Consider the following 12636-nt stretch of genomic DNA (forward strand, 5'->3'; position numbering starts at 1 on the left):
GGGGGCTTGAAGGGCTTTTGTTTGGTTTTTGTTGGGGATTTTTTGTTACTTTTCTTCCCCAGACGCCTTTAACAGTAAAACTAAGGATATCTGAATAAGGACACCTGACTTGCAGATGACAGTGAGGGAATTCTCTGCTTGAGATGCTGGTAGTGCAATGCTCATTCCCTGCCACTTCTTCTGCTGCAGTTACGGCAGATGGAATAACCTCACCAAGTTATTCACAGCATTCTAAGACCAGCATCCCTGTTGCTAAGCAAAGGCATTATTTCCAGTCTTGACATTTTTCTGCAGATATGTATGAGTCCTGTCCCTGACAGTGATTATCCCTTCTCTTCATGCTGCATTTAAGGGTTTAAAAGCTGTCAGGTTTTGAGTGCTTCACCATTCCATTTCACAGGTCAGGGACAGCAGATATTCATGAAGCACATGCAGCTACAACGTGCCTGAGCTGGAAAGCTTTGTGACCTACTTCTGTCTCTGAATTCCTCAGGCTAGAAATATGCAGAATTCAACTCTGAAATTTATTTCTTATGGCACAAGAAAAAATTCAGTGAATGAATTCATGTACTCAATGAAGTCATTCTGCAGTGATTACGGGGATTAAACTGACGTCTGTACTCAGTGCTTCATTTCAGGCATGCTGGTTTCAAGATACTGTGAATTCTGCCACCTATGAAGGAGATTGGTGTGCAACAATGGCATCTGCTGAGTGGTCAGTCATGTGTGCCATGAGATCAAATCTCTAATTCCACAAACTCCATTCCTGACAATTTTAAAATTATATTTCCATCTGAAAAAGATGCAGAAAATAATTTTTGTCTATGCTACAAATACTGACAGGGGCTGTGTATCTTCTGTTACCATAAGTTTAAATACCATTTTAAAAGATAAGCCATTAATCCAGTATATTGGTACTCCATTAATACGGAATTGTAAGAATTCAAAGGAAAAAAAATAAAGTGTAACTGTCAGATAAAACAATATTAAACAAATACACCAAACCTTTCTCTGTGTCCTGAATTAGGTGAACTAAATGAGAGCAATCTTTATATGCAACAGTGGTGCTGTGCCACTCACAAACTGCAGCTGTGTTCACTGCCCTAACAAACATACTGTCCAAGCAGTGTTGCTCAGGAAGTTGGTTTGCAAACTAATTGACAAACATGACAGAAATCTAAGGGAGCAAAAGACTCTGTGAGGAAGTAAATTTTAATATTTTTTCATTAGGTTTTAGCCTACTTTTCCTTCAATTGTATGCAAACCTTTGGTAATACCAAATAATATTTTGTAACATTTATTTCTAAAATATTGGAGGAGATAGATTGCTCTTTGATTTAAACACTGCTAGAGCACTGTCCTTCAGAGAGGGACTTATGTCCATACCCTTTTAGTGGGTTCAAACCTACATGTCCAGAAGGAGAGGACAATGCTTGTTATTTGTCAGACTCAAATGGGAGTAAGCCCAGTTGGTAACATGGTTGGTGATGACCAGGTTTCATACAATGGTGAGATCAGTAACATGCCCTGCACACCACATGCCTGTACAGAGACACAGCTGACACTTTAGGTGGTAGGCATCTCAATAAAAAATCATTTAATAAAAGGACAACTGAGTGTATGCAATGGCGATTTAAAAGAACAAAGGAAATCTATTACCAAGCTACTGTTAACAAGATGAGAACATTTTGTTGCTAAGCAACCAAAATGTCGGAAGTAATTATTTCATAGAATCATAGCATGGATTGGGTTGGAAAAGATCTCCGAGATCATCAAGTCCAACCCTTGGTCCAACTCCAGTCCCTTTACCAGATCATGGCACTCAGTACCATGGCCAATCTCAGGTTAAAAACCTCCAGGGATGGGGAATCCACCCCCTCTCTGGGCAGCCCATTCCAATGCCTGAGCACTCTGGAAAGAATTTTTTTTGTAATAGATTACCTCTTAGAAAGCTACACTTGACTGTGTATGAACCAGCTTGATGGTACTCTGGAGATAACCCTCTAAAAGTCTGTCTGAAGTGCTGAGCAACTATCATGTCAAAAACTTCCTTCACAACTGACACACCTCATAACTTTTTTTTAGCTGAGGAGCTTGTGGAGTCATGTTTGTGAAATGCTGCCAAATCTCTGACTTGGTCCCAGACAGCAGCAGTCACATTTTCAAAAGCTGTTTCTGCTGAGGCCACACAGTTTTATGTTCATATTTTCCAGAGTACTTTGTACAGTGTATTCACTTCTGACATAATGAGAGCAAAGATGGAAGACAACAAAACTGCTCATCATTCAAAAGGCTGAATAGACAAATAACATCTTAATCAGGCCAAATGCCTGATATTCTGAAGCTGCTTCTTTCTGGAGCTTCTCCTTTCTGAAGCTTCTCCATTACACTTAATTCGAAGTCAAGTTTTCATGAATGGTACTTGTAGTTCTTCACTGTGTTGCAGTGAGTCTCAGCATGCTCCTCTTCAGGATTTCATTGCCAGGAGCTGGATGTGTTGGTGGAGCAGAAAAGAAAACAAACACCACCATCAGGAATAAATAATATTGAATAAACACCTTCAGTTCTTTGTCCTGGTACACAGCTCTGCATGAAGTTTAACTGGGGAGTATAACAGTGCACAAAACATGCCCTGTGAAATTCACAGCCTGAATGGCTGAGTCTGGCAGAGACCTCTCAGTGTCCTCTGGTCCAACCACCTGCTCCAGCACGAACCACCCAGAGCCACATGGGATCATTCCCACACAGCTTTTTAGTGTTTCCAAGGATGAAGACTCCATCATCTCCCTGGGTGACCTGTGCAGTGCTTGGTCATCCTCACAGGGAAAAGGAGTTTATTGATGTCCAGGAGGAACCTCCTGTGTTTCAACATGTGCCCATCACTCTGGTTCTGTCACTGGGCACCACTGGAAGAAGCCCAGCTCTGTCCTCTTTGCACCCTCCCTTCTGGTGTTGTGTACATTGCTGAGACCCTCCTGAGCCTTTTCTCCGGGATAAGCTGCTCCTGTCCCCTCATCACCTTGGTGGCCATTCACTGGACTCTATCCAGTGTCTGGGGCAGTCCCATGGTGTAAAGGAGAGCACTACGGACTCTGAATCCCAAGGACCTGAGTTCCAGTCTCAGTGGGACCGTCCCCTAGCAGTTCAATCCCTCCCTGCCATCCCATCCTATCAGATCTGGGATGCTCAGCAGGGTCAGCCCTGGTCAGTACCAGGGGCTGTGACAGTCCCGAGGACTTCCCTGTCACTGTCCAAGCTCCCTCAGCCGTGGCAGATGGACCTTGGGACTGAAACGGTGGGGCCAGTTCTGTGCACGCTGAGCCTCACCTAAAACATCCACTGCACAGGCTGGAAGGGCACGTGGGGAGAGCCCTGCCCAAATCTCCATTCCCAAAGTCTGGCCATACATACATACAGTGTCTATTCTGCAGTGGGGAGCCCAGAGCTGCATCAGCACTCCAGGTGTGGCCTCACCAGTGCTGAGCAGAGCAGCAGGATCACCTCCCCTGACCTGCTGGCAGCGCTCCCGGTTGTGCCTCCCAGGAAACCACTGCCCTTCTGTGCCCCAGGAGCACATCACAGGCTCATGTCCAACCTGGCATCCCCCAGGACCTTTCCTGAAGGGCAGCCCCGGCCTGTGCTGGTGCCTGGGGGTGTTCCTCCACACCACACCTGCAGGACTTTGCTCTTCCCCTGCATGAGGATCCTGCCACCCCCTTCCTCCAGCCTGTGCAGGTCCCTGTGGATGGGCAGCACCTCCCTGGGGTGTGTCAGTTCTTTCTCCAGCCTGTCCAGTGCCTGTCCCATCACCCAAACCACTAATGACACAGGGCTGGACCAGCAACAGACCACTGCGTTGTTATCATAAAGTTTCAACTGTATTTCCATAAGTTTAACCTATTTCTGCATTCCATCGCATTGCATACGAGGCTGCGGCAACACCGTCCCGCTGTTCCTCCGCCTTTCCTTCTCAATCATCAGACCAGACGGGCTGTCCTTTGCCTCGGACACCGCCGGGGCGCTGGGAGCGAGACCTCCCACCGCGATTGGCGTCGCCCACCGTCCCCCTGTGGGCTCCCTTTTTCCTGCGCAGAGCGTTCCCCTCAGCCCGGGGGCTCCGCCCCGCCATTCCCGACGCCATTCCCGCCCCTTCCCGACGCCATTCCCGCCCCTTCCCGGCCCCTGGCGGAAGCAGCGCTGACGTGCCGACTTTTCATAGGCTGGCGTGCTTTACAGACAGTCGCGTTGGCCAATGGGACCGCGGGACGGGCCCTCGTGGGCGGGCCCTGGCGGCGGGGGCGGTGCCGCTGTCATGGCCGCCGCCGGCGCCGCGTCCCCGGCCGACAAGGGGAGGTAGGGCCGGACGGGCCGTCCCGGGCTGCTCCCGCGCCTCCTGTGCCCGCCTGGCGCCTTGGGGCTCAGGAATCTCTGGCGGAGCAAGGGGTGGCGGAATTTTTGGTTGGGATCCCTGCGGAGTAAGGCCTGCGGGGTGGTGCGTGTGAGGCTGGGGAGGCGGCGGCAGACTGGGATTTCCCGTGCAGGATTTGGGAGGACTGGTGGGCTCCTAAAGAGCGAGTGACGGGGGGCACACCACTGGAAAGGGTAAATGAGGAAATGCAGAGGGTTGTGTTGGTTTGGGCTGGTTTCAGAGGCAGCAAGGGGCGCGTCCTGGGCGGCGGTCTGGCCTTGGCATCCTCCGGCTGTTTGAGCATCGAATGATCCCCTCACTGCCCTGATTTCCTAATGCTCCCATAGATCCTTATCAAACAATGCAGGCGTTCTTCCCCCTCTCCTTGGTCTCACCCAACTGGCTTTTTAATTGTCCAGTAAGTGTAATTGAGGTTCTGTCACTCTGATCCCCTGTGTGTGCTTGGCAGGTTTACAGAATCACAGACTATTCTGAGTTGGAAGGGACCCACAAGGATCATCGAGTCCAACTCTTCAGTCAATGGCCCACACAGGGGATTGAACCCACGACCTTGGCATTATTACAATTAAGTTTTAACCAACTGAGCTACCCACTGCAAAATCTTAAGCAGGTTTCTAAGCAGTTTTTCATTGGCTTAATAAATTTGCCCAGATCTGGGTGGATCTGTGTGTGAATATTAAAAAAAAATAACAACAGTAAAACAGAAAAAACTCCAAACCACACAGAAAGGCAAATCCACAGAAGGAAAAAACCTTCCTGCTTCTATCAAGAACTTAAGTTAACTATTAGTGTAGTAAAACCTTTTCAGGAAATGTTCCTTAGTTCTTTCCAGGGAAAGATGTGTGTTCCCTGAGAAGTTTCAGGGATGAGAGAAATAGGTCAAAAAGTCCTGGTTTGGCCTCTTTTTCTCATAATAGACAGTGCTGTCCGTGTACATGCAGTGCCCCAAAAATGGTGCCACACAAGGAGCATTTCAGCCAAATGGTTGTGCAGTACCCATGATAACTCAGAGCGGGATTTTGCAACAGCTTATGATTCAATCCTGGGAAAATAAACAGTTGTTCCAAGATGCTGTGGTAACTTGTGTGTTATGGCCACGAGATTTATTTTTTACTAGGAAAGCATTGCATGGGTAATGAAGGAGTTGGTATCACTCGCTTAAACTCACTGTTTTCTCTTCCTAGATTCATCTGCATATACCCAGCATATTTGAATAACAAGAAGACAATAGCAGAAGGAAGAAGGATACCTATAGACAAAGTAATTTTGTGGGTGGCAGGGGATTATGGTGTTTTGTTATGCAGTGTGGAGAACTGGAAAATAAATCTCTGATCTTTCCAACCCCCCTTGGCAAGTAGCTCAGTAACTGGATATTACACTGTATTTGAAGATAACCTTGTGCCAGCATATGAATTGAGTAGAGAAGCACTGGGTTGAAGTGTCTGCTTTCTTGTGAGCAGCACCTTGGGCAAACAGGTGAAATAGTGAGGTATTTAATGCACTGAACTTCCTACATAAGTAATTTGCCAAATTTGAAAGGAAAGACCACATAGCTAATTACTGTTTTTCTGGAGACTAATTATATGTGCCTGTACTTTGTGTTCTGTCTTCTCTGCTGCTTTCAGAGTTAGAACTTAAAAAGCAAGTGGCACATAGACTTGGTAGTTATTGTTGCTTTTAATAAATCCAGAAACAATTTTTCATAATTTTAACACCCAATGCTGGGAATATGAAGAGCTTTTCTCACTGATTAGGGTTGTTGTTTTTTCTGACAATATTTAAAAATTAAGTCTTTCTTGAGCATGGAAGTTACCAGTCAAAGACCTAGAAATTTTCTATTCTTTCCTTGTCCAGGCCTTACTGTAAGTTTGCTGTTGCTGATTCACAGCTTTTGGTATCTTCATACCTATCATAACTGTTAATTAATTTCCATTACTTTTCCTAAGCAATTCTCTTGCTTTCTTCCCTGTCCTAATTAATTGTCTCGTCTGTTTTCTGTTTCCTGTTTTCCTCTCTTTTTTATTTAATGTTTTCTAGGCCCCAGAAGCACGGACAGATGACTTCTAGAGTAGATGTGTCAGTATTTGAAGTTCCTTCTCTGCCCTCATCTGGTTTCCCCAGTTAGAGAGTACAGAGTGGGCAACTAATAACTACTGTTGTGTGGGCAGGTCATTGTTGAAAACTAACTAATTGTAACACATTGTTTCAACAGGCTGTTGAAAATCCCACATCTACAGAAATCCAAGATGTGTGTGCAGCAGTTGGATTCAATGTGTTATTAGAGGTAATTTTAAAAAGCCTCCTCCCTAGACAAACAAAATACAACAAGCAGACTTGGTACATGTCTCTGTTCTTTCAAAAATTTTCTTCTAGACAGAATGATGTGCAGTTGAGAAGTTTTGTTATTAGTTTTCCTTGGTTTGAGTGATAACTGGTCATAATCATGAAGTAAATGTTGGAAAACTGATGCAAGTCAGGAATATCCTAGATTTCTTAGACTATGTCACTTTTAAGCTTATGAAAAGATTATTTCTGTTATACTATTCTGAAAAGACTATCCTGAATGCACAGAAGTGTGTCAGAATAGAAACTAATTCTACAAGCTGCAGCTCTGCAATTTAAGCTTTACAAAGGCATATTTTTAGTGAAATGTGGTTACATTTGCCATGAGCCTTGTACAGGAATTGGATTCTGATGCCTGGAATCATTACAGCACTTTGGAGTTACGTTTTAGCGAGAGAATGTTACTTTTTTTAATTGCAATACTTGCAAATAGCTTGTTGGTTACTTTTTTTCTTAGGGAATGAGTCTGGATTTCTGAAGAGGTGACTTCACAGGTTGTTTCCTGAAGAAATTATTAATGTAAAACACTGTTGAATTACTAAGAAGAACTGAGGTCCTCATCTAACAGTTTGACTGGTACCCAACAGCCAGTGCAAAACCACTTTGCTTTTCAGAAGCAGTTGTGAAGTGCCCTCTGAAACAGCCAATAGCACTGAGAAACCTGTGATATTTCATCAGGAGTGAAGGCTGTGACTGTCTAAAAGCAGTGACTGTGAACTGTGACTTGCTGTTTCTAAGTGTCCAAAAGGGTTTGTGGGTGTGGAGGTGAAACAAAAGGCTGTTTCCTGCAGTCCAGACCTCTGGGAAAGTAGGACAGTCCTTGTAGCAGATATTGAGAATTGCTCAGTACCCGTAGCTGGTTGCAGCTCTGAAACAGTTTCTTGTTTTGCATGACAGAAAAATAAGATGTACCCTAGAGAGTGGAACAGAGACGTGCAATACAGAGGCAGAGTACGAATTCAGCTCAAACAAGATGATGGCAACCCGTGCTTACCCCAGTTTCCAACACGTGAGTAGAGTGTCTGGGTTGAGGCATTTCTTCTGTTAATAAACCAGAAGGACTTGGTTTATTTTGTTATGTTACCGTTTTATTTAATTAGTTTTAATTATTATAAATTCTATAACTCTGCATTAAATCTCTTTGCCTGTATAAATCTACTTGATCAGGTTGGCCTGTGGGCATTGAGAAGAGTTTGTAAAATGTTGTTGTCTTTGATCCTGCAATTTCTGCAGCTGTGTCACTGGGGGGAATTTGGGGAGTGTTGTGTGGTTGCTGTATTGAACAAAGCATCTATTCAGTTTTGTCTTACTGTTTTGTTGACATTTAAAGCAGAGTATTTGATGTTTAAGTGGCCAAATTCCACTTTTTTCATAGGTTAAATACATCAGCTAGGCATCAAATTGATAAAATACAGTACTGAGTTCAGGTGAGATTTTGTAAATTAACAGTGAAGCAGCTGCCCTTGACTAATTAATAGGAGTAGTTTATCTTGAATGACAAGTGCTGTAGTCTTTTGCATTTTTCCTCAAACCAAACCATATGTAAAGGGGAACCAGTGTGTATCTTGAGGAAAGAGCAAGAATACTGAAGATACAGAAGCATAAGAGTGCTGATAGTCAGAAGGAGATGATCTAAAAGCCATTTTCCTTCTGGAAAGCAGCAGTGCCTTTCTAAAAATGATTGTAGCTTTTGCCTGATCATTCTGTCCCAAGTATTCTGGGGCAGTAAGAGGTAATGAAAAAGAGTAGCAGGAAGGATGTAGATACTTTGGAGATTGTCAAGTTATGTGCTTGTTCCAGTCTGCTTGTTCCAGTTCTACATTTCTTTTTCCCCACCCAAGAATTTTTCACAAGCTTCCTGCCATGCAGGGGAAGGAAGCAGAACTCCTAGGCTTTATATCTGGTTTAACTGAAATCCAAAGTGGGGCCGAAGTTTCCAAATCTGAAAATGTTGCTGTTCCTAATGTAGGTGGGCATACATTAATCTCTCCCTGTATTTTTAGGTAAGTCAGTGATGCTGTATGCTGCAGAAACCATTCCCAAACTGAAAACAAGAACTCAGAAGATGGGAGGTAGTGACCAAAGCCTTCAGCAAGGAGAGGGAGGCAAGAAGGGTAAAGGGAAGAAAAAGAAGTGAGCTCACATGTTGCATTGCATAGTTGTACTTAAATGCAGATGGACACGTTGCTGGAGCTTTGAGGTGAGAGATATGAGCAAGAAATAAAGAGGTGAAGTTGCATAGAACTGCCTGCTTGTATCAGAACTGGAATGCATGTACCTGCCCTGTATTGCGTAACAATAAATCTTTTCACACACAACCTGCAAGTGTGAAGCTAGCACCCCCTTTTAAAAGTGGAGGAGTATAATCAAATGGAGTGGGTGGGAGAATTATTCTTTCCAGAAGAAATATGCAACTTTTAAAAATAAATAAATATGCAGACCAGATACATGACAACTGATTGCCTCAGTAAACCATTTACTTCTGCTAGTGAAACAGTTGTCTTAATTCTACTATAGTGGGAACTGTGGTAGTTCTATACTGTTCTGTATTGGGTAGAAATTCTTTACTATAAGGATAGTGAGGCACAGGTTGCCCACACACCTTGTGGATGCCCCATCCGTGGGAATGTTCACAGCCAGGCTGGATGAGAGTTTGAGCTGGTTCTTGTGGTTTAACCCCAGCTGCCAACTACGTGCCACTCAGTGCCACACAGTCCCTCCAATGGGTATGAGGGGAGGATAATGAGGAAAGAAAAAATTTGTGGGTGTACATAAGAACAATTTAATAATTTAAACAGAGTAAAATATAATGATACTAACTATAGTCATTATAATAAAAAACTGTTAATACAATTTTTTAAAAGGTGAAAAAACCCTCAAAGAAGTGAGTGATGCACAATACAATGACTCACCTGAATGATGCCCAGCCCATCTCCTGGAGCAGTTATCAGTTGCTCCTGGCCAATTCCCCCCTGTTTATATCCTGGGCATGATGATCTGTGGTATGGATGATCTTTGGCCAGTTGGGGTCACCCTCCTGGCTTCTTGTTACACCTCCTCACTGGCAGAGCAAGAGGCACTGAAAGGCCTTAAGGTAAGCACTGCTCAGGAAGAGCCAGAACATCAGTGTGATAGCATTATCCTCACAAGGAGTCCAAAACACAGCACTGTACCAGCTACTGGGCAGAAAATTCACTGCATTTCAGCTGAAACCAGTACAGTAGGCACTCCTTATTCCACATAATGTATGTCATGCCAGGTCCCACACTTCCCAATACCCCATCAATTACCTCTCTTTTGTTATATATACATACACAGATAACATTCCCATAGTCTATGGACCACCCCCATAAAAATTCATTTCATTTAGTGCAGGGCCTTGGGCTCCATCTGCCAGAACAGTGTTTCAGGCAGGAAGGATCGTGTGTGCTGTTGGGACTGTTGCACATTGAAACCAGTTCTGATTCCATCACTGCTGCATTCTTGCATTTCCATCAAGGTCAGTTCATCAGTGTGATGGGGGAAGGGGTGATGACTAAAAGGGAAGTCAGGTTCAGATCCCCAAATTCAACCTGGCACAGACGGGCTCTGTGAGGTGCCCAAGGTGGTGATGAGTCTGTAGCCACCACAGAAGTGGCAATTCACAGCATTGCACAGTAATTAACATTGTACAGTTTAATTCATTGGCTTTGAGACACACACCAGACTTCTCCACCCTCCCACATTACCCACCAACTGCACAAGCAATGCCAGAGATGAGTTTGCCTTTGCCTGAGGCAGGGGTAACCCAAGCTGCTTTTTCCAGCATGTTTTTATTGTGCCCTACAGGAACTTTATCCCCTTCTGCAGTACATCCAAGTTTAGACCTGGCAAGGCCAGCTTGACTGAGTGTTAACTAGCCAGGTGGCCTTTGCTAAATGTGCACCCCAGTGCGTGAAGATCCCACCACTCACTGCTCTCAGTGTGGTCTTTAACCATCCAATGCATCATTTGATCTTTCCAGAGGCTCATGCATGACAGGGAATGTGATATTCCCATTCACCACTATGCTCTTTGGCCAAAGTGTCTGGGGTGAGTTTGGAAATGAGCCCTGTTTGACTCAATTCTTCCTGGGGTATTGTGTCTCCACAATGCTTGTGTTCCAAGGCCCAGGATGGGCACAGAGGGTGTTTCCAGCCACCTGATGGTTGCTCCCACCCTTGTGGGCACATGGTACTTGCATTGCTGGATTTGCCCTCCCCATGTTTACGTGTGAGACATCACCCATCCATCAACCACTTGGGTTAATGACAACAGATGTTTTACATCCATGGATAACCTGTGCAATAATGTCCATGGTCAAGTTCATCCCTCATAAGCCCACCCAAAAGTTGCATTGACATGAGAGTAGCAGTATGTTCCTTGGAGGACCAAACCCAAGCAGGTCAGGATAGCAACTCAGATTGTTCTGCAGGTCTGTCCCCCTTCTTCAGCACCCTTCTCCTCTCAATTTCACCCCTCAGTTCCTGGGACAATGGCAGATGCTTAGGGGCCATTCTGGGACTGGAAGTACAGACAAAGCTTCTGTAAAAATGCAGAACTACTGCAACTTTTGGGGTCAATACTGTGAATTAAAGGTAAAAAAAAAAATTTGGAGGGCAGAACTTCGTGATAATGGACATCTTTTATTTCACGTACCTTGCTTTGGCAGTTTTCTGTGAGATTTTTCTTATGCCTGTACTAAAAAGACACTGTGGTCTGTGGTTTCCTGTAGGTGGCAATATTAACAAAGGCATGCACCAATGAGTAGGATTTACTCCACATCAAGACAGGAGGAATATGGATATTGAACTCATGGCCCTCAGAAGATACTAATCTAGCTATTTAAAAGTATAGACTTGTTATTTCCCTATACTGTTTTCTGGGTAGCCAGACAAAGATTAAAATTTTGAAATGTATTCTCTGAATCCATGTAACAATCCTTATAACAATTTCTGTGCCAGGAATGGACAGAATTGTTGACATTGAGCATTAGGGAGGTCTGAAAATACAGGCAATCAACAAAGGAATGACTAAAAATGAGAATTCAGCACTACTGTGAGGTAGATAATTTGTTCTTTCAGATGTATAGCATAGGTGGGGTTATTTTGTCTATTAGGATATAACAGCCTCACTTTTCAAAGAAGTTCTTTTCCCCTTAAGAAAAAAAAATTAATACAAATACTCTCTTCATCTATTGCTTTATAACTTTTGAGCCTGTTGAGTCATTTGGGGTTGGCATAATAAAAACAGTAAAGGTTTCAAAGCTCTAAGTTCCCATAAATCATGAAGCTAAGTGGTGACATTAGGAGACAAGATTATGTTGATGCATCATCCAGTGAAGAAACTTTTTATGATGCAGCTGGGAGAAGGAAAGGCAAGAATTTCTGTTTAATACTTTGGGTGTTCAGTCAGGACAGGTGCAGGTTAGCGCTAGTAAAAGAGCTACCAAATGAGCTGCCCTTTGCCGCAAGGATGGGAGAGTTGAACATACTGTAGAGGCTGTGTAAGGGAATTGTGAGGAAACTGACAGTCTTCCATAGTGCTGGACCTGGGGGAGAGCAGGGGACACTCCAGGTAGGAACTGAATAGCCTGCACTGTAGTGCTATTTCCCGTAAAACAACATCTGTGTCTCTTTCTGTATCAAGGGTTGGGGTTTCTTTTAGGTGTACTTTTTTGTTTGTTTGTTTGTTTTTTCATATAGCAGAACTCAGACATGTCTAATGGAAGTCTTTAAAGAATTCTCCTGCAAAGATGCAGTAATACAAAACACAGTTTAGTGCAATTCCATAACCTCAGGAAGGGCATCAACCAGATGGCATTCCAAAATACGCTGAATTCAAAG

The 12636-nt window shown here is 44.0% G+C and overlaps 1 protein-coding gene across 1 annotated transcript; it reads left to right on the forward strand.

Moving 5' to 3' along the window:
* Window positions 1-4277: 4277 nt before the first annotated feature.
* SRP19 (signal recognition particle 19) lies at window positions 4278-9217 on the forward strand. The gene is made up of 5 exons (XM_071580395.1): window positions 4278-4353; window positions 5614-5689; window positions 6642-6713; window positions 7670-7781; window positions 8776-9217. Exons 1-5 carry the CDS (start codon window positions 4313-4315, stop codon window positions 8907-8909), a joined length of 435 nt encoding a protein of 144 aa, XP_071436496.1. The 5' UTR covers window positions 4278-4312; the 3' UTR covers window positions 8910-9217.
* Window positions 9218-12636: the final 3419 nt, after the last annotated feature.

The sequence above is a fragment of the Pithys albifrons genome, chromosome Z, assembly GCF_047495875.1.
Source record: "Pithys albifrons albifrons isolate INPA30051 chromosome Z, PitAlb_v1, whole genome shotgun sequence".
Classification (NCBI taxonomy): Eukaryota; Metazoa; Chordata; class Aves; order Passeriformes; family Thamnophilidae; genus Pithys; species Pithys albifrons.

Coding starts and splice junctions, on each gene's coding strand:
- SRP19 (XM_071580395.1), top strand. CDS start 4,313: ATGGCCGCCGCCGGCGCCGCGTCCCCGGCCGACAAGGGGAG. Junction 6,714..7,669: donor GATTCAATGTGTTATTAGAG/GTAATTTTAAAA, acceptor TTTGCATGACAG/AAAAATAAGATGTACCCTAG. Junction 7,782..8,775: donor CTTACCCCAGTTTCCAACAC/GTGAGTAGAGTG, acceptor CTGTATTTTTAG/GTAAGTCAGTGATGCTGTAT.